The sequence below is a fragment of the Protomyctophum parallelum genome (genome assembly GCF_964188405.1).
Source record: "Protomyctophum parallelum genome assembly, chromosome: 4".
Classification (NCBI taxonomy): Eukaryota; Metazoa; Chordata; class Actinopteri; order Myctophiformes; family Myctophidae; genus Protomyctophum; species Protomyctophum parallelum.
The window spans coordinates 8,958,399-8,983,588 of record NC_139700.1 but is presented as its reverse complement, the minus strand read 5'-3'; the positions used below and the strand labels follow the sequence as shown (position 1 = coordinate 8,983,588).

At 41.7% G+C, this 25,190-nt stretch overlaps 1 protein-coding gene across 1 annotated transcript in view; it reads right to left on the bottom strand.

The window, feature by feature from the left end:
- The window catches only part of kiaa0513 (KIAA0513), a 35,474-nt gene that overhangs the window by 2,884 nt on the left and 7,400 nt on the right, over positions 1 to 25,190 (bottom strand). Inside the window, exons 2-10 of the mRNA XM_083763462.1 lie at positions 16,584 to 17,244; positions 15,410 to 15,509; positions 10,880 to 10,953; positions 10,462 to 10,532; positions 8,089 to 8,290; positions 7,526 to 7,566; positions 7,348 to 7,420; positions 6,034 to 6,111; positions 364 to 444 (exon numbers count right to left, since the gene is read on the bottom strand). Coding sequence (XP_083619588.1) covers positions 364 to 444; positions 6,034 to 6,111; positions 7,348 to 7,420; positions 7,526 to 7,566; positions 8,089 to 8,290; positions 10,462 to 10,532; positions 10,880 to 10,953; positions 15,410 to 15,509; positions 16,584 to 17,035 — 1,172 coding nt within the window. The 5' untranslated portion in view covers positions 17,036 to 17,244. The remainder of the gene's footprint in view (positions 1 to 363; positions 445 to 6,033; positions 6,112 to 7,347; positions 7,421 to 7,525; positions 7,567 to 8,088; positions 8,291 to 10,461; positions 10,533 to 10,879; positions 10,954 to 15,409; positions 15,510 to 16,583; positions 17,245 to 25,190) is intronic.

Genomic DNA, 25,190 nt, shown 5'->3' with positions numbered 1-25,190 from the left:
AGGGTTTTTCAGAAAGCTGTCAGGATTTAGAAGACATTTGTAGAATCGGCCTCTAAATCTAAATGGGTTAATGGCTGCAAATGTGTTCTATACCCATTCTGAATGGGCACCCATTTTGGTGTCAGCATCATGTTATGCTTTAGCTATTTAAAAATAGCAGATCTACAAGCTCATATCGCGCCACCGAGTGGCGCGATACGAGCTTGTAGGTCTGCTATTTTTGAAAAATCGAAGAGCGACTGACATTTCTAGAATCTGATCTCAGGTCAGAATGGGTCAATCAGACCAGTGTGTGTCCAGTGGAAACCTCGTATGAATCTGATCTCAGGTCAGAATGGGTTAACTGTGTCGGTGCTTCCTCACCCCAGTTGCCCAAAGGCAATGTTTTCATCCATTCTGGAGCTGTCGTCTCTCTCCTCTTGTGTCATGTGACACCACTTCTCCCTGCAGGAGAAAGCATGAGGATTTCATTCAGAATAACCTTTGACCTTCATGTGTTCTATAAACTATATAACCATATCAAAACAACTGTCAATATTGGCACTGACTTTTGTTAGGAATACAGATTTTAATATATCTGGTAAACAAATAAAAATAAAGTAAAAATGTTGGTCAACGGGGTACTAGAATTTAGATCCTTATGGTGATTAATTTAGTTATAATATTAACAGTTGCTACACTAAATGTGTAGCAAAAGTGTTTGCAAAATCCCCATAATTGACAAAACAAAAGGAGGAGATATACCCTGTTACAGCTAGAGATCAAATATAATGCAAACAGAATAAATTAAAATGAATTATATGCATACAATAACAGAAAGACACACACACACCAATGACAATGAGACTTTTCAAACACATCAACTTGCCATTTGCTTAATAGTCAAACAAAAAAAGAACAAGTACATTAACACAATAAATTCAAGCAGGTCACAGACAAGCATGACATGTATTACAAAAGTGATACATTATTCCACATGAGAAATTACACACGATAATAATCGTTAATTATTTATGAATTGGTATCGCAATTATGACTGGCTATCAGTGGTGGAAAGTAACGAGGTACATTTACTTAAGTACTGTACTTAAGTGAAAAAAAAATGGTTTTTACTTGAGTATTTACTATTTCCAATACTTCCAATTATTTCTACTAATTATCACTACATCTCGGATCCATACTTTTACTCCACTACATTTAATTGAAAACTTTAGTTACTAGTTAATTTGTAGATTTTAGATTATTATTGTAGAACATAAGTTAACAACTTCAACTCTATAAACCCTATAAACCCCTATAAACATTCATGCCAATATGATGTCATAACCCTCATTATTTTTGTACATGAATGAAAGAAGGTATTGGCTGCATGGTAATGCTATTAGTCACCTACAGTATGGGGTAGAAAGTAGTACAATAACAGCCTATAAAAAAAGGCCCAGGACACAGAGAATACAGAAGACAAAAGGGGAACATGTTGCACTTTTGTAAGTGTTTCAAGGAAATGCTGAAATCCCCCAAAAAAACACACATCAGGAGGGCTACATCAACATCAGGAGGGCTACATCAACCACAAGCCGAAGCTAGCATCAGGGTAGAAATGTTCTCTCAAAACTGATCTGTCAAAATTGGAGGCAGGACCAGGGGTCATCATCGCCATGCTGGGCTTGTGGTGGACATTTTTGTCAAACATTCCATGTTTGCCACGGACATACACGATGAGTGGACAATAAACATCACCAAGAAGGCAGAAACACAGACAGACCTGGCCCTGAAAGACCATTCATTACAGGTCTGCAACTCTGAGAGTTCAAATGGAACCAAATGGTTACACAGAACACCATAGTGTCGTAGTAATGAAGTGTCATACATAAGAAAACAACCCCTTTTGGTGTTTTAAACATTATGTTATAATCTACAAGCTCGTAGCGCGCCACCGAGTGGCGCGCTATGAGCTCGTAGGTCTGCTATTTTTGAAAAATCGTGAAAATGTGGCGCAAATGTTTGATTATATATTCTTTCAGAGCGAACGTTTTTAACTAAAATCTTTGCTCAGGCCTAAATGGGTTAAAATGAGAAGATTATAATGGTGTGTAAAAAAAGAAAAGACCAAGTCTTTGGCACGGACACATGTGTCCGTGTGCGGACATATTGATGACCCCTGGACAGGACAGGATACTAAGAGAATGACACAAGCATGCAAACATACATATACATACAGACTAGCATACTGTACAGAGATTTATGGGGAGAACATAAATTAGCTTCAATAACTTCTTCTGGGCTCTCATAATAATGCTACTGTAAATGAGCAGGAACGATATTCCTATCCTGGCATGCATAATGTCTATTATCTATTTATATCTATGTAGTTGTACAATGGTGTCCTATCTGCAAGCCAACATGTTGCGATGTGGCGCAAGCTTGCAGATCGGCTATTCTTTGGCACAGGACACCGTCGTACGACCACTTAAATGAGGCTTAACACATCCCTGCAATCGACCTGCCATTGCACTGAAAGAAACACATACAAAGTAGTCTGTGTGTGACAAGGGGACAAATGGGAGGGACAGAACATGCACCTAGAAAAAGAGAAAGGTTTACATGCAAACGACCACACTCGAGAAAAGCAATGAGTGAAGAGATGAACATGCAAACAGGTGCAGAGAGAGAACACTCCTTGGGACTGGTACCTCTCTCACCTAGATTCTATATATAATGCCACTCAAATGCCATACTAGGCATTATACAGATAGTGTGGTTATCCCGTGTTTAACTTCACTCTGAGTTCAGATTTACAACAACAACAGAGATTACGCTGTAAAATCCTGTTATTTTAACTCGGTGAATGGACAAATGTTACCAAATACACCCAGTCCATTTTTACTGTGTTCATTTTTAGTGAAAAATGAACACAGAGGAACAGGGATAAGTCAAAATAATAAATAGTCAAAAATAGGTCTAAAAATGCATCCGTGTGTGTGTGTGTGTGCAACATACTATAATGGAAGGAAATAAAAAGGCATGATAAATGTGTTTGGGAGAGCGTACTAACTCCAGACACTGATCTCCCGTCAGCTGGTGTGTGTGTGGATTTAAGTCTTTAGAGGTTTAACCCTGACTGTCGCTGTTCACTGGAGCACATCTGATTAGACCCCCGAGGCTACTGCGAGACCTTCAGCCTCTCTCTGTCTGGCCCTCAAGGCTACACTGCACCCCATCCGCTCTCTTACCTACTTCTAATCTACACCGGCTTCAGGTTTCTCCTCTCCCCTGATTTACAGTATCTTGGCCTCCTATCTCTGTCTGCTCTCCCACCGCCAACTTAGTTTTGTTGATTTATCAGCACCCCCCACACCCCCTACTAGAAGTTCACAGCGCACCACAATGTGCCGTAGAGCAGTGGTTCCCAAACTTTTTCACGTCAAGGACCCCCCAAATTGACACTAATTACCCCGCAGACCCCCATTTGAAGAGATATACCCTTATATAAGATATACCCTTCCATAAGAGAAGATTTATTTTTTGTTTTACTTATTTATAATTTATATTGTCAATGTTAATTAGCTCCTTCAGCGCCACCTGGTGGTCACCAGTTTAGGCTTTGAGTGCCAATTCTCCCATTATAAAGAAAGAAAGAATTTGTAATTCTATTATGCATGTAATGTGCATGTCATCACCTGTATACACCAGATTAGAGGAATTTTCTAAATATATAAAAAAAAAAAAAGGGAAGGCGTCTTGACGCCCGACGGCTACTAAACAGTTTTAACATACATTTTATGTCCGGCCCGGCCCGAAAACGTCAGGTCGGGTTCGGGCAGTACTATTTGATGAACCCTGATGCGCTGTGAGAGCTTGTGTTTCAGCTATTTCCGCTATTCGTTGTACGACTAAGTATAGGTAGTATAGTTTTAAGTGGTTGAGCCCACTCTCAGTTTGACCACATAGTGTCGAGGAGGGCAGCGGACAGACCTCTCGTCATTCTGTTCCTCGTCCGTTCCCCTGCCCGGCAGCAAGGCACAAGGAGACAAAGGGTTAAAAGTCACATGCGAGAGGACAGAGGGGGCAGAAGAGCAGATTAAGAGAGTAATAGAGGACAGGAGGAGGGAGGACAGCATAGAAAATGAGACCATTAATAGTTCGAGAGAGAAGAAAAGAGACGTCAGCAGACCATCAGGAGTAGTGAATTAAGATTCATCTTGTTCAGCTGTGCTGAAGCCAACGGTACGTTGCAGTGTCCTACTACAACCTTCACATTTCTTTGACATGATATGACACAGATTATGGTCGCACGCACGCACGCACACACGCGCACACGCACACACACACGCACACACACACACACACACACACACACACACACACACACACACACACACACACACACACACACACAGTCATTTCAATTACGTTATTTCTCGCGTCAACATCTCATTTATTTGCACACTACTCGGCTTGGTTTCATGCTCTCCCTACCAAGTATTCTGATCATGTACTATTGTACCATGTCTTATTTACTTTAGCCATTACTTTACTTTCCATTCCCACATTTATAAAGACATGAACCTTTTCAAACCCATTCTCATTGCATAATATGTCGTCGGTGTCGGGTGAAAACCTTGCATGTCCAAACTTTACTTACTTACTTTTCAGGAAATGCATTTTATTACTTGCGCAAGCAGAGCACGCAAGTAATAATTTCGCCCAGTCTTCGTTCACCGTGACAGCCAACCCCCCATTTGATGTGTATGCAAAAAAACAGCAAATCTGTGCCTGGTTTGCTGGGACCAGATCACATAAATGACCATATGTCTTACGTCATCATTTAGAGTTAGTCATACGTATACTATATACATAATCAGTAAAAATAAAATAGCAAATTGTGCCTGATCTGCTGGGACCAGAGTATGTGGTGTGTATATGTATGACTAGCTCTCAATGATGACGTAAGAAATATGGTCATTTATGTAATCTGGTCCCAGCAAACCAGGCACAAATCTGCCGTTTTATTTGCATACGCATCAAATGGCGGGTTGGCTGCCACGGTTTTTGGCGCAAAGTAACCGCAGTATACCGCTAATCAACTTACAACTACATACTCTATATAGTATATGTATATGTATTATGTATACGTATGTCTTACGTCATCATTTAGAGCTAGTCATACGTATACTATATACATAATCAGTAAAATAAAATAGCAAATTGTGCTTGATTTGCTGGGACCAGAGTACATGGTGTGTATATGTATGACTAGCTCTCAATGATGACGTAAGAAATATGGCCATTTATGTAATCTGGTCCCAGCAAACCAGGCACAAATCCGCTGTTTTATTTGCATACGCATCAAGTGGCGGGTTGGCTGGCACGGTTTTTGGCGCAAAGTAACCACAGTATACCGCTAATCAACTTACAAGTATTATTACAGAAATTGAAGTTAGAGACACATATTACTCTGATCATGATTTAGTATTAATATCACTATAGTCCAAGATGAAATACATTTAAAACAATTGACAATTTACAATAAATAATAAAATAATTATACTTTATAACATATTTTAATTCAGTTTATATACCTTTTTTTTCATCACATATCAATGATTTATTTTTCTTTGAAAAACTAAAAAGGGATCTAGAATATTTCTAAATTGATAAAAGTGTATTTCTTATATAGATAGAAACTTGAACCATACTTAATAATACTAGGTGTTTACATGCATAAAGTAGATAGGTAGCAAATAGTTACACCTATTAGACATTTCAAACGTTCCGTCACAGAGATACTGAGATTCCACAGTTTACAGCGGTCGAAAATACTTGCGCGCTCTGCTTGCGCACTAGCTGGCCATTTATGGCCTACTAGTGTGCAACAAGCAAGTATGCACTCGACAGAGTGCAGTTCTAGTTTTAGCTACTTTTGTAAGAGACACGAAGAAAAAGCTGTGAAATATGGAGATGCAGGGTTTCTGCTCGTCAGCGACAATATCTATCCACACAGGCTCATCCATTCCATCCGCTCAGTCTCACCTGGTCGTAGGTGATCTTTTCTTCCTCTCACAATGAACGGCATCAAAAAACGCCGCGTTCCAGAATCGTAGAGTGTGCCTAATAGTGGAGAGGAATAACAGGTCAGTTGCTTGTATACACCCATGACCTCTGTGTCCTGACTCCTGGCGAGCCCTTTACAGGCGCTCCCTCCAAGAGTCATTTTGACTTTCCCAGCCACATGGGTGAGGGTTATGCCTGATTTATACTTGATGTATACTATTATACTTGATGACATCATCCTCCCCCCCCCTCCGCTACTCAGGTGGAAGAGCGCATCACTGCATGCCTGGCTGACATCTCACAGTGGATGTCTTCTCCAGACAAGACTGGGCTTCTCTTCTTCCCAGCTAAGTCCTGCCCCACTTCTTCAGGAGCTAACTATTTCCATAGATAGACAACGCCTTGGTGACTTCGGTTCCAACAGCCTTGGTGTTGTCCTGGACAGTCGGCTCTCATTCTTTACTTTATTCGTTTATTTGGTCGGGACAGTGTATATTGATGAACATTACATTAGAAATGCAGTGTAAATATACCAGATTTAGCAAAACTTGCTCATTTCCATCTGCAGTCCCCAGACATCAAACATCAAACAATACAAACAGGACTGACATACAGGACATAGCATACAAATACCTACATTTCAAATTCAAACGTAATAAGATTAACTATTATTAGGGTAGGTTTACTCTAATAATCTCTCTAACACAGCATACAAAATAAATACACCTAAAATAATCATGAATGGTTGCAGCTTTGGTTTTCAAGCAACCATTTTTTCAGATTGTATTTAAAAGAGGAAAATGTAGCACATTCCCTTATATGCAGAGGAAGTCCATTCCATTTTACACAGCCCTGTGCTGAGAGGACATTTTGGCCGAATGTTGTTTGCCGGTGCGGTACTTCGCAGTCTCCTCGAGTTGTTGCTCTGGTACTGATTCCCCTATCGGGCTTTCGTTTAATGAATTCAAAGCACACATTACCGCGGCCACTCGACCCTGTAGGTTTACCCTCTATAACATTGGAAGGATTAGAGTTAGACCCTTCCTCACCCAGGAGAAATTCAGGGATTTGCATTAAAGCCTCTCCAATTGATCCAGAATGCCACAGCGCGCTTGGTCTTCAACCAGCCTTAATTTAGATAGCATTATTATGTAGACATGGCTATAGTGTATACTCATAGTTTCATTGTACAAATATTCTACTGATGTTAGGTTCTTAAAGGATGAAAGTACAGATCATTGTGGGACACAGTGGATGTCACCCAGTCCAGAGTGGACCTACTACAGTACGTACCAGATGGGCTGCTGCTTCAGGTGGGTGTACAGGTACACCTTCTCCTCCTTCTTCTCTTCTGGAGCCTCAGACACTGTGTGACAGCGAGGAGGACGTCAAATCAGTTCATGGGGACTACAGTACGCCGTGAAATCCTCAGGGAAATAAGTACGGTAGATTTTCTATTTAATTACTGTACCTGGAGACTTGGGCTTGGCGTCGCCAGGACTCTCTTCTTCACTGGATATGAGAATGAAGAGAAGAATCAAGACAAGGACAGATAGGCCCTTCAGACCTTATTACATAATAATTACAATTATTTGACTTATTATAGATATTATTATCTTTTGTCTAAATCATTTCCATTATCTGTATACTTTCATCATGATAGTAATAGCCGTTTTACAAGCTCAGCGCACTTATAGATCTGCTTTTTGTATATATTTTTTAATTATTAAAAGAATGCTCATTTTGGTTTTGATTTTTATTTATTTGTATAAATTCTGTAAGCTATATTTGCCCTGTGCAATTTTGTTTAAAACCGTAAAGCCTTACAGGCAAACATAAATGCAATGATAATTAATAAATATTATTAGATTTATAAAAATACATATATGTTCCAATGTTCAATGCCAAAAACAATGAAATCGTGAATCTCAATTTTTTTATGTGGCCTCCAAAAATGTCATGATCGTGACAACCCTGAGGGCGGATTGATCACAAATTCATAAAAAATAAATAAAAATAAAAGCCCTCTCTCACTTGCGAGCCCCTGGACCTCTCAACTTGCTCTCCAGGCCTCCGAAGAAGCTCTTGACGTCGGTCTTGGAGGTGTTTTTAAGCATCCGCCCGGCAGCGTCTTTCTTCACGGACAGCCAGGTGTTGGCCTTGTTCAGGTAGTTGTCCACGCCCGCCGCAGAGCCACCGCGGTCCAACAGCTCCGACGGAGACAGATGGGACCGCCCTGAAGAAGCAGAGAGGGGTTGACCCATTCTGACCTGACATCAGATTCACACGAGGTTTCCACTAGACACACACTGGTCTGATTAACCCATTCTGACCTGAGATCAGATTCTAAAAATGTCAGTCGTTTTTTTAGATTTAAAAAAAATAGCAGACCTACAAGCTCGTATCGCGCCACTCGGTGGCGCGATATGAGCTTGTAGATCTGCTATTTTTCAATAGCTAAAGCATAACATGATGCCAACACCAAAATGGGTGCCCGGTCAGAATGGGTTAACCCATTCTGAACGGGAACCCCTTTTGGTGTTATAAGCATTATTTGCTATTGAAAAATAGCAGATCTACAAGCTCATAGCACGACATCAAGTGCCATCGCTATGAGCTTGTAGATCTGCCAGATCTTAAAAAATTCAGAGCGAACGTTTTTGACTCAAATCTTTGCTTCTGTGGGGGTCCCTGGAACAACAAGTTTTCAGATGGGGGTTGGCAGCCAATTACATAATTATAATCTTTGGGGTCCTTGACATGAAATAGTTTGAGCACCACTGACATAGAAACTGTAACATAGAAAACTGTCATGATTTAGAAGACATTTGTAGAATCTGTTGTCAGGTCTTAATCGTTTAGCAACCCATGTACAATCTACAACATCTTCTACGACCTCTTCATTTATAGAACTGGTAGAACATGAATAGTGTTTGTGGTATTGATGGCGAGTTCAAAACTACACGTAAACAACACCCGTTGTAAGAAGTAGAACAGTGTTACTCAAAAGTAACCTATAGTCCTTTTACCGACTGAATTCCCACGTTCAAAGTGAACAGATAAAGAGACTTTAACATGAATACATGGGAAGGTCAACAGCTTGTGGGAGAAGGTGCGTATGTGTACTGTACTGTACTGTATTTACACAGAGATCTGTCTGTAATTCTGGTCATGTCATCATGTCCTTTCTAAGAAATCTGAGGGGTGTATTTTCTGGTCTTCGGGGCAAACTTTGAATCCCTATCCGAGGTGATCATATTTGGATTTTTGCTGTTAAAAGATATTATTGGATAAATAAAATGTAATATTTTTTAATGACATACCGTAACCGTTTGCCAAGATAATTCTATGATCACATATTGGAATATTTTAGGTGTTCATAAAACAGGACATAATTGATCTCACTGCAGTGCTGTGAGCCTGTGACTCATCTTGATGTACTTTAAAATCTTGCATGGATAAGCATAAATCTCACGAGGCAGTGTTGCAAGTGAAACCACAATGATTGTGAGCAGCAACCTGAACCCGCCCTAAGAATCTTTTTTTTTTTTTTTACTTGTGCAACCCATTTTTTCACCCAGTATCTATGTATCATTATTTACCAAATATGTACATGGCTACAGCATCTTCAATTTCCTTTCTTTCCATTTGTTCGTGTGTGTGTGTGTGTGTGTGAGTGAGAGAGAGAGAGAGAAGTACAGGACAGGTCACAGGACAACGAAAATGTATAAACATAGTACTGTAAAACTAGACTCATTTTGATTTGTATATGGACGTGTACAATGTGTTTTACATCCAAACTTATGAAATATCAGCCTTTGGTAATATGAATTATGGAATTACAAACAAGGATTGCAAAAGACAAATGCAAAGCAATTGGCTAATTGACTGTATATAGTAAGTCATCAATATGTTATCTTCTTTTCTGAGAAGCAAGTGCATCCAGTTGTATCTGGTTTGACCATTATGTAAACAAATTTGAGACTGCCATTGGATTTCTTAGAATTTTGTTTGAATCTTTTGTTTTGTTTTCATGTCATATGAAAGCAGGTAATCATAGCTTCAAATTGATATATTGGTTGTTCAGTTTGGAGTTTTGGAGATATGGCTTATAGAGTAATGTCTTGCAGAAAACTTCACAGAAGGTTCACTTCTGTGGTCTCTAACATTACACCTAGCTACATGTTTAAGCATTTATTTCATATTTACATGTCGATTTCAGCTCTGAGACTGCCTGTGCTATTAGTGGTGAAAAGCTGGAATGTGCACGATGGTCACAAATTATGATCAGTATTTTGATTTATTATGTGTGTAATACGTGTGTAAGTGTGCGTGTGCGAGCGAGCGAGCGTGTGCATGCATGCATGTCTGCGTTGGTCAGTCAGATCGGGCAAAGCACAGCCTTACCAACGTGGTAGTATGTGAAGCACATGGTCATTAGGTTTTTGGCTGGGCTGTAGTCGTCCATTTGGAAACATCTGCAACCAAACAAACATTATCTAACAAACAAGATGGAATAATGGTGGAAAAAACAACATTTGCCGTCTGTGGTAGGATTACCAGGCCAGATATTAGATATTATGTCCCACCCATACACTGTCGCTGACCACACACACTAGGAAAACACACACTATGTCTTCAAACTCTCCGAGGGGGGGGGAATGAAGAAGAAATAAATTATGCAATTACGTGCTACTCATCAGGAACATTCCGGGGCAATGTGCTCTTTGGCTTTGAGTTAAAGGCAAACAAACGACTGTTTGAGATAAATCAAGCAGTGAATTGAACAAGTCAACAAACAAATATAGCCTACAACCAGACTCACTCAAAGAGCACCACTGCAAAGGATTGCACCAGTCTGTAGAAGGTCGCCTCGCTGACACATTTGGAGTTGCAGCGCTGTAAACACAGAATGAAAGAGATATTTATGTGTGCGTGTTCTGTCGAGCTAAAAGCAGGATGACAAAAACACAGCTGAACACTGTTTCCATGTTGTAATCACCAGCTCGCTGATGCAAACAAATAGCTTGCAAGCAACACAAGCAATGTTCTGGAAGGCTGCTCATAAATATAAATAGATCAGAAATACTCATATTTCAAAATATGTCATGCATCTACTGTATAAATGTAACATTACATTTCTACTGTACAGATGTACAACCGTCTGAATTGAGCTTACATACTACAGGATCTTTTACAACCCACACTGCCACACTGTTTGCCTGGGAAGGGAAGGGAAGGGAAGGGCCTAGACATGTGTCCTCCACAATTATGACTCCATGCTGCTGAAAAGGCATCGCTAGTCACGCTAGTGCGTGCAGAATAAGTTTGCCCGCAGACAATTGTGTTTGCTGGAGTGCTGAGCCAAGCCGTCTCCACGGTGGCGGATGAGTCCTTTAGCCCTGCCTGCACCACCCGGACATACCCGTACTTCAACTCAGTGTGCACCAGTGGTACCCAAACCTTTTCACGCCAAGGACCCCCAAATTGACACTAATTAGCCCTGCGGACCCCCCCCCCCCCCCCCCCCCCGTTTGAAAATATATGCAGAGGAAATAGATATAAGAAAAGATCAGAAGAGAAGAAGCTCTAGCAGTGATTCTCAACCCGTTTAATTTCAAGGACCCCCCCCCAGTTTGACTTGCATTAGGCTACGGACCCCCATTTAATGGCATTTATATCTCTGGGACCCCCAATTTATATTGTAAAATCAATGTTAATTTAACTCTGAGAGTGTACAAATGGAACCATTTGTACACTCTCAGAGTTACAGACCCATAAGGGTCCAGTTGGTTCCAAACTATCATTTAGGGGGGACCCCCCAAGGACCCCACTTTGGGAACCACTGGTTTACACTGATTAGCTACGGTTAAGATACAATTGGGTAGATTTTGAAGGTGCGTTTTACCAATGGAAATACATAAATTGGCCTCGCTCTGCGCACATTCGTATTATGAAAGGCATATCGGCCCGTGTTGAACGCACTGGCCCGTGTTGAACGCACACACATTATGGCTTACCGCGTTGCTGAATATTTTAGCATTGTGGGAGTGTCCATATGTTAATTATTTTCGCTTTGCGCAATTTGCTATTAAGCCCCTTGACCTAAAGACACTCAGCGCATAACGATTAGACGTGGGTCTGACCACCTCATAAACGCAAAAAGCACTGTTTGATTTGACACTTGAGCGGCTCTGAGAGGCTGCTAGAGTGTTGCCATGTCTGTTTATTATAAGCGGCTTATTTTTCTGTAAAGTTGCTTTCTGTGTTGTTGCTTTTCTTGTTTCTAAAGTGGTTATTTGGGCTTTTCTCCTAATGTTGTTTAAACCAGTGATCCTCACACAGCACATTCCCATGTCAAGGATCCCCAGATGAATGCATTTGCCCAACTAAGGACAGCTAATCCAAAAATTAAATAAAAAGATTACTTTTGAAAATAGCAGATCTATACCAGCTCACAATGCATCACATTCATTCATTAAAACTATGAACTCTGACTGCAGGGGGATATATAATGATCATTATAACAATGTGCAAGAACATATTTAAAAAGAAGGAAGAACTTTATATTTGTGGACAATCAAAATATGTTTTTTGATTTTAATGTGGTGTCATTCAAATTAATCTGGATATGGCAGACTCACTATTTAGAAAATAAAAACATGGCACTTCATTTAAAATAGGTTACAGACCCCTGTTATATGCGCTTATTTTTATAGACCTATTTACTTGTTTCTATGAGACATGGCAGTTTTGCGTCTTTTAAAAAAAAATGTTGAGATTAGAAACGGCCATAATTCTTTCATTTCTCAACCTTAAAAATAAATAAAAACATCTCCATAATCCGTGGGAAATGTGCTTTCATATGCTGTATCACACCCGATTCAAGTCTTCTTCAATAAAATGCTACGAGCGAACTCAGCGAAGACCATACCATCGGGGCCACAGCATTACGCATTCAACTCATTCCTTCGTCGTGACTTGAATGAAATAAAATATAATAAACGTTATTTTACTGGTGTTTTTCAATAGAAACAAATAAAGAGCGTGTGTAGGCTACTGTGTGCAAGTGCAACAGTGCATATACATGCATGCACTAGGCTATATTTCTTCCGTGTCGGGATGGTGATTGAGCTCTTCAAGTTCACAGCCCGTTTGGTCTTTCATAAAAAAACGTTGATATTAGCCTATAAACACTCATGGTTCTCTCATTTCTCAACCGTTTTATTAAATGTAAAAATCTCCATATTCCTTAGGAATCTTGCTTTCATTCGCTGTATTGTACATGGTTCTATCGTTATCGAATTAATTAATTACCAATTTGCCAATATGCTGCTATCTACTCGCAATTCCATTCCGATCTGAAAGGTGGGTCTGTTCTTTTGAGGCATAAAGGTGACAGCATGCAGTGCAATAGGAATAATTAACCCAAATGTGACAAAGGCATGTCATGTCTTCTATGGTGCCAGCCTGAAGAAATGTCATACCACGATCCCCAAAGTGCGCATTCCGTATGTGACATCAGCTGACTGGTAAAGAGAATAGTACGGACATGTTGATTGGGTACGTCTCAAACACGCCTTAAACACACCCATGACTAATTCAAGGCCGTTTTGCGCACTCCGGGGGGTGTCAAAAGCGCTTCTTAACATGCCCAAAATTGCAATATGACATACTACACGCCCCCAGATCATAATACTGTAATTAGATTAGTAATATAGAAGTAAGTAAAATAGAAGTCCTAAATCGACCCCAATGGGCTGTATTTTGCATGTCTTAAGTACTAGGTCTTATTCCCTAACTTGAGTAAACTAAAGACCTGGAGGCGTGATCAATGCCATTTGGCTATTCCGAGTGGCCAAAGAGCATTGATCAGTCCTTTAATTGTTCCTCTGGGCAGTTTACACCTGTATCTAAGGCCTATTCATAGTTGAGTTTTCGGTGAAGAGGTGACCACCTAAAACTACAACATGACGTCATGCCGAAGTGATCACCGCTCACACAACATACCGGTATCGCTCTGTTTTTACTAACCACCGTTTCGGTGGTCACCTCTTCACCAAAAACTGTACTATGCCTTTACACCCGCAGCACATAAACCACATATTTTGCATACTTGGAGCCTAACACGCTCCACTGCAGTGGAAGGATCATATCTGGCCTGACAAACTATTTTGTAAAGATAATTTCCAATAGCTGACTGACAGTCCAGGTAGGATATGGACAGCAATAGCGTTTAATTGATTAAACCGGGGTAGGGTAGGATGAACAAATAGTTTCCTCTTGAGACTTTTGGAAGAAAAACTTCTCTTGAGCTGTGCCTTTAAATGATACGTTGTTACTCTCCGTTTTAAGAGACCTCGGTGGACCATGAAAGAGCTCTTGTTCTAAAAGGAGCATAGCCTCGGAAACCCAGGCGCTTTATTTCCTGGAAGAAAGAAAGGAGCATGACTCTCTAATGCTGCATTCACAATTTCACATGGAACCAGGCAAGCGGTAGACAGCAAGCGGACTTCATTTTAGTGGACGGGGGGAGCAGGACGGTAAATATGAAATATTTTTACCAAATAATAATACAATGTACAAGCCAATGTACAAGCTCATAACGTGTGGATGTAGAGCGGCCATAGTAAAAAAAAGTTTAGGTATAAGGATTAAGGCACTGGTGAAAATAGGGCCCTCTGTCTCCAGATAAAATGTTATTTTGAAACTTTTTGATGAACTAAATATCATTTTAAAACACATTCCATGCCATTACTATAGACGAGATCATGAGGCCAGTGTAATGCGCGAAAAACACAGAAAAAGAGACCACTTCCACCCGACCCGGAAGTGATAGCCCTCCAGATTTAAGCCACATCCTTATTCTAGGCTGTGTATCATCGACGTGTGATGGATTACATTTATTTTAGCGCGATCAAAGATTAGGGTTTTATAAGGTCTCAAAGATCGCAGTTTGTCTCATTTTGAGGAGAAAAAGGACTATTAAGCGTGCGCGCTTCGGATCGTGATGTAGGTGTTTCTACCATGTGAGTAAAAGCAACAAAAAAAAAAGAAAATAAATGGATGACCTGTAACATTTTATTCGTCATGGTTTTCTACTTTTATAACAATATAGTTATTATAGCTGTATATAAAAGGTTCCAGGTCCTAAATTAGCCATTGATTGTGTTCTGGCCCACCATCTAATCGTCTTTGAAAGAGTTTGGCCCGATGCCGACCGCTACTCTACTGTATTTGACTAAACGCGGTAGATCCCATCCAAAAAACACCAAGCTGAGTATATACAGTATGTGTGACAAAATGGCAGAATCCCCCCTGACCTCATGTTGTAAATCTATCCCCATATAGTTACCTGTGCGCTAACATATTTGGCAAACCACTCTCTGCCTTTGCCATCCTCTCCACAGCACAGCTCTCCAAAACGTGCCTTCTCCTCCTGGTCAAAGTCCTCCCTAACACAGAAGAGCAGCAAGTGATTTATTCTTGGGCTGACATCGTGGAATGTATTGTCAGAACTTTTGACGTGCCTATTCATAGTCTGGATTTTCAGTGATGAGGTGACCACCGCTCCAGTGGTGAGCTGACCACCGGAGCTGAAATAACGTTGAGCGGTGGTGAGTAAAAACAGAGAGAAGGGCTGGAGCGGTGGCGGTGGTTTGCTCTTCACCGTGGCTCGTGACGTCATGTTGTAGTTCGGTGGTCACCTCACCACCGTAAATCCAGACTATGTATGAGCCTTGAGAGCTAAGCATGTACAGCTCCATCTCAATGAATTAGAATATTGTGTAAAAGTTCATTTTTTTTCCCTAATACAATTAAAAAAGTAAAACTGCCCACAGAGCCAAAACTACTAGTAAATGGTTTACGGACCATGGAATTACCGTGCTTAACAGACCAGCCAACTGGCCTGACGTGAACTCCACAGAGAATCTAGGTTGTATTGTCAAGAGGAAGGTGTGAGACATAAGACTGAACAATACAAGTTAATTTACGGCTGATATCAAAGCAAACCTGGGCTTCCATAACACATCAACAGTGCCATAGACTGATCACCTCCATGCCACGCCCCATTGATGAAATAATTTGTTCAAAAGTAGCCCAGAGCAAGTATTAACTGCCTACATTAATATGCTTTTCAGATGGTCAACCTTTCTCGTTTAAAAAAAACCGTTTTTTTGTGAAATATCCTAATATTTTGAGATTTTCATGAGCTTTACACCACGGCCATAATCATCACGATTAAAACAAAAAAAGGTTTTAAATACTTAACTTTATGCACAATTAATTGAGAATATATGAGTAGTTTCACTTTTTTAATTTTATTACGGAAGAAAATGAACTTTTACACAATATTCATTGAGATGGAGCTGTATATTTTGAGACTGTGAATTTCTTTTTGAGGAATATCCTGCCTGTCACAGTGCGCACACACACACACACACACACACACACACACACACACACACACACACACACACACACACACACACACACACACACACGTCTGGACACCGAGCCTCTCGTACCTCCCGTGAAAGATCTTCTCCACGTAGGCCTTCATGAACCCCCGCCTCTCCGCCACCTCCGCCCCGCCCCCGTCCATCTCCCCGCTGTGATTGGACAAGGAGGAGGACGACCGTCTCAGCTCCCACCCCGAGGACGGCGGTCCCATGTCGTTCTCGCTGTCCGCCGATTCGGTGGCATCGCTGTCGTTGTCCCTGTCCTCGCCTCCCCCGTTATGGTGCTGGTGGTGGTGCTGGTGGTGTGAGTTGGGGGCCGAGGGGGCCGAGGGGGCGATGGGCTCAGGCAGTAACCCTGTGGATTCGACCTCTGGAGAGAAAATGTCCGTATGGCCCTGGTGGTGCTGACCTCCACCACCACCGCCACCACCGCTGGAGGGCCCCGTGACCTCTGAGGGCCCCGTGACCTCTGAGGGCAAGTCAAAGTCTATGAGGTTGTCGACGGCGACGCCTTCCATGTTGGAAGAAAAGTCGCTTCGTCTCTAGCCGTTGAACAGCTTTTATGAATATGCTGATGATTATGTACTGTATGTATAGATGGTAGTCCTCTGTGTGGCCGCTCTGCGCGCCTTCTTTAGGAGCAAGAAGTCGTCAGTCAGGTATGTGCAGACACCCACCCACCCTCGAGGGGTGCTGAAGTTAAAGTCGACCCACAAACTCACAGCACCTGTACACAGGGGGGGGGGGGGGCAGGGAAGACAGTTAAAAGAGAAATAATATTGTTTATGTGAATGTTTTAACATGCAATTTGAAAAACACAGACTGGTGTTTGGATCAAGATGACATTTCTAATAACTGTCAAAACTATTGGTGAACTATTGCCTTCCGCAAAAACCTTTCACAGACTCAAGTTGCAAATAGGTACAGTAACACAGGAAATTCTAAACTCTACGACAGGAAATTCATACCACCACCAAACCATCGACAGTCAGACAGCTCTGCAGCAGTAAAGGCTTTCTACCAGTCAGCAACGACAACAACAACAAAAAAAGAAGAAAATCCTGCACGTTTACTGTGCGCTTTCAAACTGTGTATTATAGTGATGACACAGTGATGGTCAAATTAGAACCCCTTTCAAATCCAAGTAACCCCCAGGGTTTATACTGTCTGTAGCTGTTACATAGGGCCTCCCATGAGTCACGAACTGCCACCACCAACACAACAAGGGGGCCAAAAATAACCGGCGTCTTTTGCTCGGACACAGTATAGCATCCTGCAGGCCTCTCAGTGTAATGCTGCTCTCTCTCTCTCTCTCTCTCTCTCTGTCCTTGAGCTAATCTGCTTCAGGCACTCTATCAGGGGACATTGTTTGGTGTTCCAAAACCATTGGCTGCACTCACGCGCACGCACGCACACACACACGCACACACGTTGCACAGATTTCTACCTTGCTATCTTTCTAGACTTGTGAGAACATATATAGTTCACACACTAGTTATGCACATATGCACGATTGAACGTGCAGACCGTCCCTCTGGCCTATGCTTGGACTACTGCATCCATGAAGACCATAACACTGGACATGTTATATAATAACACACACACACACACACACACACACACACACACACACACACACACACACACACACACACACACACACACACACACACACACACACACACACACACACACACACACACACACACACACAATTACATTCATCTGAAGGAGGGGAGGGGGGTATTTGGTATACATGTACATTCTGTCTGGTGCTATGCTGGGTTTATACATGTCATGTCGTGTTATTATTGTCCATGTTGATCAAGCAAACTCAAATGCGAACATGGACAACATACCGTCGAGTTAGATTTGTCATCCTCTACACATGTTCACAGGAAGCAGAGTGAGTGTGAATGGCCTGAGAACAACCAGGCTGCGAGCAGTCCCGATGTCCTATAATACTGCAAAAGGCGATGGCACGATCTCCCACTGACCAGTGAAGCCATTGGCCTGAGTAATGTGTACTGTCCAACCCACACTAACTGGAGTCTGCATGTACATGTACAAATGTACTCATATGCACGCCTGCACACACACACACACACACACACACACACACGCACTAAGGAAATTGTGCTCAGTAAATCTTGATGTTCCATCAGTCATTGTGCACAAGCTGCAGTATTTCTGGTTCCATGAGCAGAGGGTTAGCCCCCGGGCTCTCTCTCTCTCTCTCACACACACACACGCACACACACACACGCGCGCGTGCGCACACACACACACCTCCTGTTCCATCCCGCCCCCACTCTCCACACTAGGGAATATGCGCAGGGGGAGGAGCTTCCATCACTGAGTGAAATCATCATCATCATCATCATCGGTAGGAAATTGAAAGCCTTGGCAGGGTTTCTTTACCACCGTCTAAGTCTATTTTGGGAAAGTGCAAAAGAAATAGCAAATATACAAGCTATTTTCGTCAGCAACACCATCATATGATTTAGTATAGAATGTGGTTAAGGCCTGGGCCTGGGCCAATTCATTTTAGTTACTCTTATGTTTTTGCTACAAGGGAGAGACTTTAAGATAAAGCAAGCACTTTGATGTTGTCTATTTAAAGCCGCAGTAGTTGGCTCTAGGTGCCAACTGCAGACTAAAGACAATAAATATTTTCATGAAAAAAAATAATAATAATCTGGCCTGGGCCGTGGCACAGCGGTCCAGGCACCTTGGCTGGTAATCCAGTCTGGCAGTGTGCCGCGGGTTCGAGTCCCGCTCCCGACGGCCTTTACTGCATGTCACCCCTCCATCTCTCTCCCCATTTCCTGTCAGCCTACTGTCTGTCCCTATAAAATAAAGGCGGAAGCCGCAAAAAAAAGTAAAAAAAATAGAGAATCGTGAAAATCGAGATCACATTTGAGCAGGAATCGTGCAGCACCAATATACTGTATAGTATACTGTAGCAGAGTAATCTAGTGAGACAGTAATGACACTCCCGTTGACTCTCATTGTAACAATGGAATGCGGAAGTGCTCATTCTTTCTCAATGGAATAGTTCCAGCCATAGGAGCAATGTTTGGAACTATCGCCCATAGGCACCCGCTTTGTGGCGAGATCAAAGCGGGTCACTGTCACCACTCTCTTACTAGATGACTCTGTACTGTAGCACACTGCCCACAGTGGCCTATGTAACGACATATCCTGCCATGGAGAAATACTAAAGATGAATTGTCACACTTTTGTGCCCTCTTCCACTCGCAATCACAGCCATTCGTCAGACTCTCTAGGGCCGAAACGAACAACAGCACGTACTCGTACTGCACGACTGCAACAAAGTGTTCTTCTAATGTAATAAAGGCTCCCACTGGTGTTGTTGTTGGCAGCAGCTGTGTGCGATAGCAGCATAAGGTACGCTGTAGGACGGACGGGTAATGCTGCCTTCTCTCCTTTCATGCAGGGAACACTTGGCACGATTCACAAATAAAAGCCAGCTTGGGTTATGCAACCCCTGTCTTATTTCCCCTCCAGGAAATAATATTCATCACGCTAGTCTACACACAGACCATGTCCCCACACGATCATCAGATAAGCAACATTACAAGTTAGGAGAGCCAGATTGCTACTAAGGGCCGATTCAGCTCTGTAGAGCCTACAATGTGACGTCATTTGAGGTTCGGGGGGGGGGGGGCGGGTACCGTCCTAAAGTCGGCTCTTCGGTGCTACTGAAAATGTCTAACGAGCCAAAATCATTTCGGCACTATAGCACCGAAACAGCGGTAAAATAGGAGTATGAATTGGCCCTTAGCCTCATCAACCCTAGTGTCCCTATTCTACTGTGGTGAACATATTTGCTGAAAATAGATCTACAAGCTTAGCTCACAAGCAAAAGGAATTGGTGTAGAGGGAAATACTACTGGACCTGCTAGTATAGAGCACCGGGGAACCCCAGTCACTGGAGCAGATAGGGTTTAAAACGGTTATCCCTATGATGACATAAGACAGTATATCGCTTGTTGAAAATAACATGTTTTCGGCTGAAAAACACAACACATAAATAAGCCATAATTGGACAAGCTCTCAGCTCTGTCTCAGTCCAAGCAAAAAGCTATGTACTGCAATGCCTGTAAATGCAATTCTATGAGTCTGCTGTGGTTTCTGTTTGAAATCTGCCGTCGAGCCAATCAAATTAAGCCATTTGGAAATGAATGCCACCTTATTGATACCAAGAACTATAGTTCAAGGAAGTCAAGGAAGAAGGAACCGATAATTCCACTGAAGTGCTCACTAATCCAGTATGTGCCCTACTGTAATTTGAGACGGTATGTACAGTAGTTCAGTATTTCCATAGACGTTTGGACTTCTGTCTCCTTCTGATCACTGAAACCATCTCTGGTCCCTCCCCTAATTTGCAGAGGGTACTGTAGATAAATATGTAGTAGTGGCTTCGACTTTTCTTTTGTTTTTTCAAGTTCTGCTAGTCTTCAACACCAGGCGGCCTGTCAGTATCCATCCCATACACCTAGGCATGGGTGCGACTGTGATAACGACTGTGATGACGAGTGTCTAACACGATGGAATGTTGTCCTCGTCCTACGATCCATAGCTGATGTGGGCTGGGCTCTTTCAGGCCAAACTAGGACAGCGTGAAGTTTAGATGAAGTATCATGTTGATACCCAGGGGCGGCCGTAGGAATCTGGAGGCCCGTTTCAAGACCAAATATGAGGCCCCCATATACCTATGACATCATTATTTTGTTGATACAGCCGTATTGATATAAATAGTTTGACTGTTCAATATCACACGCAGCCATTACTCTCGACAATTAGCAACAACAACACCTCTCCTCATCCTGTCGTCCCTTCACAATTAAAAGTGTCTCCCTTTTACCTCCCAATGCTGCACATTTTACACAGGATATTAACTAGCCCCATATGTGCCCTCTCCCTACGCTCATTCTGTAGCTCCGAGATGAGGTCACACACTGGGCCCCTCCCACCGCCTTTCAGAAACGGAGCAAGTTTCCGCTATGTAAGTCTCTTACCCTGAGGCCACGATGAATCCAAACGTGAAGTGGACGTGAAGGGTTTACACTAATTCAACCATAACAACGCCCAAGAAAATCCAACTCGGCATTTGAACCGAGCCTTTACGTCCCGCATTTTGACAGTCGCTTCAATGTTTTGCCCACTCTTATTCGTTGTGTTTGTCGCTCCGCATCCCTCGTCCCCATTTGGCAGCGGTGCTCCCCTACCGGTTCGGACGAATTATTACACCAGGTTTCACTGTCGCGTCTCAGGGTTTTCTGTAACATGATCTAACGGGACTTAAATCGTCCCACACGCCCACAGTTTATTACCCTGTTGACCTCATCATCACCGATGTTTCTCAGCTCATTAGAAGACAAACGACAAGGACAACAGCATGGCGTCTATTACCAGCCCAGCGAGTAAATGCGAAAATTGTGGATTGATATTACAAAAAAATGTAAAGGGATACAGCAGAAGACTGCTACTGAATATGACAAGTCCGGCGACATCAAAAATAGTTTTTCCACAATTTTCTCCTAATGAGAAAACATATCTCTGCACGGTCTGTGCATATTTTCTTCAATCCAAGTGCAAACTGAAAACAAGGGGAAAGAAAAGACGATATACAGCACTTCGTTCAACATCAAGAGGATCTCCATCGAAATCAACGGCATCACCCGACCCCAAAAGAAAAACAACCCCAAAGAGAACATTTTCATCACCTCCTGTAACATCACAAGGTTCACCCTCTTGTCCTTCTACTGCATCACCCATCCCAATAAACATCACATCAAACACATCATCTCCTACTCCTATGGAGGGAGAGGTTCCACTTCCCAAACCAGAAGACCTACAAGGCCTACCATGGGTTCCCCTGGGAAATGGACCAAGAGCACAAGCGTTCAGCTATTTACGCAACTACAAATACCTTAACTTATTCAGGACACTTTTTAACATAGAAGGAGCAAAAAAAGCCTTCGGTACCTTTGTCTCACAGTTACTCAAACAAGAGGTAGGCCTAATCTATATTTTCCTACATTTCAATTGATTGTATTATAGGCCTATTACATGTGTAATGGGGGTGGAGGAATATCAGAACTGCCAGTTATATTGTCATTTATTGTCATCATTGATTACTGATTTCTCTGAAACATTTCCTTTATTTATTTTTGAATATCTATTTGTTAATTATAGAGGTACATACTAATGCAAGACAAAGAAGGGCCTTTCACAAAGAATGTTGATCCAGAGGTGATATCTCAATTCTCATGGAAGAAGTGCCTGGAGTGGGGGGAGGGGAAGGCCCCATTTACCTTAAACTGCCTCCAGTCAATGTTTCCCGAGGCAAGACAAGTCGCCCACCAACACCACAAGATTGAAGATAAAAAGCGGAGGTATGATACTTTAATCAAGTAATTAAATATGTTTTGTATAAATCTGATAATGTCATTTAATATAAATTATTAATTTACATGTACTGTTTTTTTCAGACCCTTTACACTGACAGAAGCCCAAGGACTTTTAGACAAGAGGGCAGGCATGGTGCTGTCAATCATCTTGTATACATCTAGCTTGCAAAAACAAAAATTTGTGCAAAGTTGCCTAGGCGTTGAATGTTGGAGGCAGGGCTGCTCTCAAAAAATGTTCCAGACCCTTAACAGTATGGGAGTCAGTCAGAGCATCAATGCTGCTAGGGGCCATGTAGACAGTATGCGCCGTGGCCATGATCACCAGCTGAAGTTATGGAAGACATCAGTTGAGGTATGTAAACATTTTGAACTGTTGTAGCCTATTAAAAAGTACAGTCATTGTGGCCAAATAAAGGAATATTACTCTAATTGAAGTATAAAAAAAACACATAATTAAAATGCATCTATACACCATATTAAATAGTTAGGAAGTTATTGTTTTTTTTTAAACACCTTTAGGTAGTAGTCATACCAATGAAGGCAAAAAGGAAACTGACATTTGGTCCTAGACTGACCAGGGGAAACTCATATTCACTCACATGGGACAATGTGCAGGTAAGATAAACACTTTAATAACTGCTAGAAAACACAGAACAAAGGCAGTAGGCAAATAGTAATATAATAATAATAGTAATAGAAAGTAGTGATATTATTAATAGTATATAACAGTAGTAACAGAACAATGTGTAGGCTAAGGAAGGTGCATACAATTAAGTAAAAACAAAAAACAATCTAGTACACTTCTTTCAACAGTTGACAGCACACGCCAAGCATCAAAGCCAAGGACATGGCAACCGGATGCTTCTTTGGGCACTTGCATTTGCCCACAGAAATAAAGTCAACTTTGGCCATCTTGAAGGAGAGGGTCAAAGGGCAGTGGATGTCCCTCTGCACAAGGTCCTACCATCACCAGAGGTATGTACAGTGTAGCACACACATAGCCACATCCTGTGTAATAACCAAACATAAACATTTATAACATATAATTAATAAATATAAACTTTGTTTCAAACAGGATTATGATTCATTGCGTCTGCGGATGACTGTCTTAGTCAAGCGGGTCCTCGTTCACAATATACCAGCTCTTGAGAAGATCAAAGCTAAGGTGGTGAAACACATTACTCACACCTACACCGAACTAATGGAGCAAAAGAGCACAGTGGTATGTAGAAAATATAAATAATTAATTAATATTTTAAAAATATCACACATTTATTAATACTATGACAATGAGTTGCAGTGCTGGTTTTGGGTCAACAAGTTTGATATACTGGTAGTGTAATATTCTGAATGATATACTTTGGTGTGTCCATATTTTACTGATTTTTTTTTATTTTTGCCTATTAGGTCAGCCTTGGGGTGATCCACTCAAACCCCAGCTCAACAGAGGGAGTCCTCGAAATATTGGATTCCCTTCATACATCTGTGCCAACTGTTGGAGGAAAACCTTACCCGATCCTGTGTTGTGGAGATGGGCTAAGTGTGGAGCGCATGGTCCACTGCCGTGAAGCCAGGCTCAACGGAAGCACTCCTGATTTACGCTTTGAAGGACTCGTGGAAGCTCCACAGGAGTTTCACAAAGACATGGTTCTCCTGCAGGTGAGATGGAGGAATAGTATCAGGCCTATATCATCTATTGTTTCCCATCACACTTACTGCTACACTGTTCTTGTAACTGTTTGTAATATCATTTAAAATTAATATGTATACACAGGACACAATGAACCTCTTATTCGCACAGAGTAGTGCAAGCTCTCGAGGAACATTGTCCAACTTGAAGGGGTTCTTTAACCACAAATCCCTAAAAAAGGAGGTGAAGGCAAATGTTCAACATTCCTGGGACTTCATTGAGGTACAAATTTCTACAATTCTATACTAAATAATATTTAATAGGTAATATTTAAATACAATTGCCAATGTTGATAGTACTATAATCGATAATATATGTTATCCTTATCTCCTCCAACAGTAATTATACAGTAATCGTCATACCATTACCTGATTATTATAACTGCATTATGCTCTCTTTAGTTTGTAACATCGGCATACATAACATTGTGTGCCGCCACAATGCGTGGCATGGACAATGTCGACCAGACACCCGATGGCTATCCGGATGAGGCAGAGGAACAACTGCAGTGGTTAGACAACCTCGCCCAGCAAGTGGTAGATC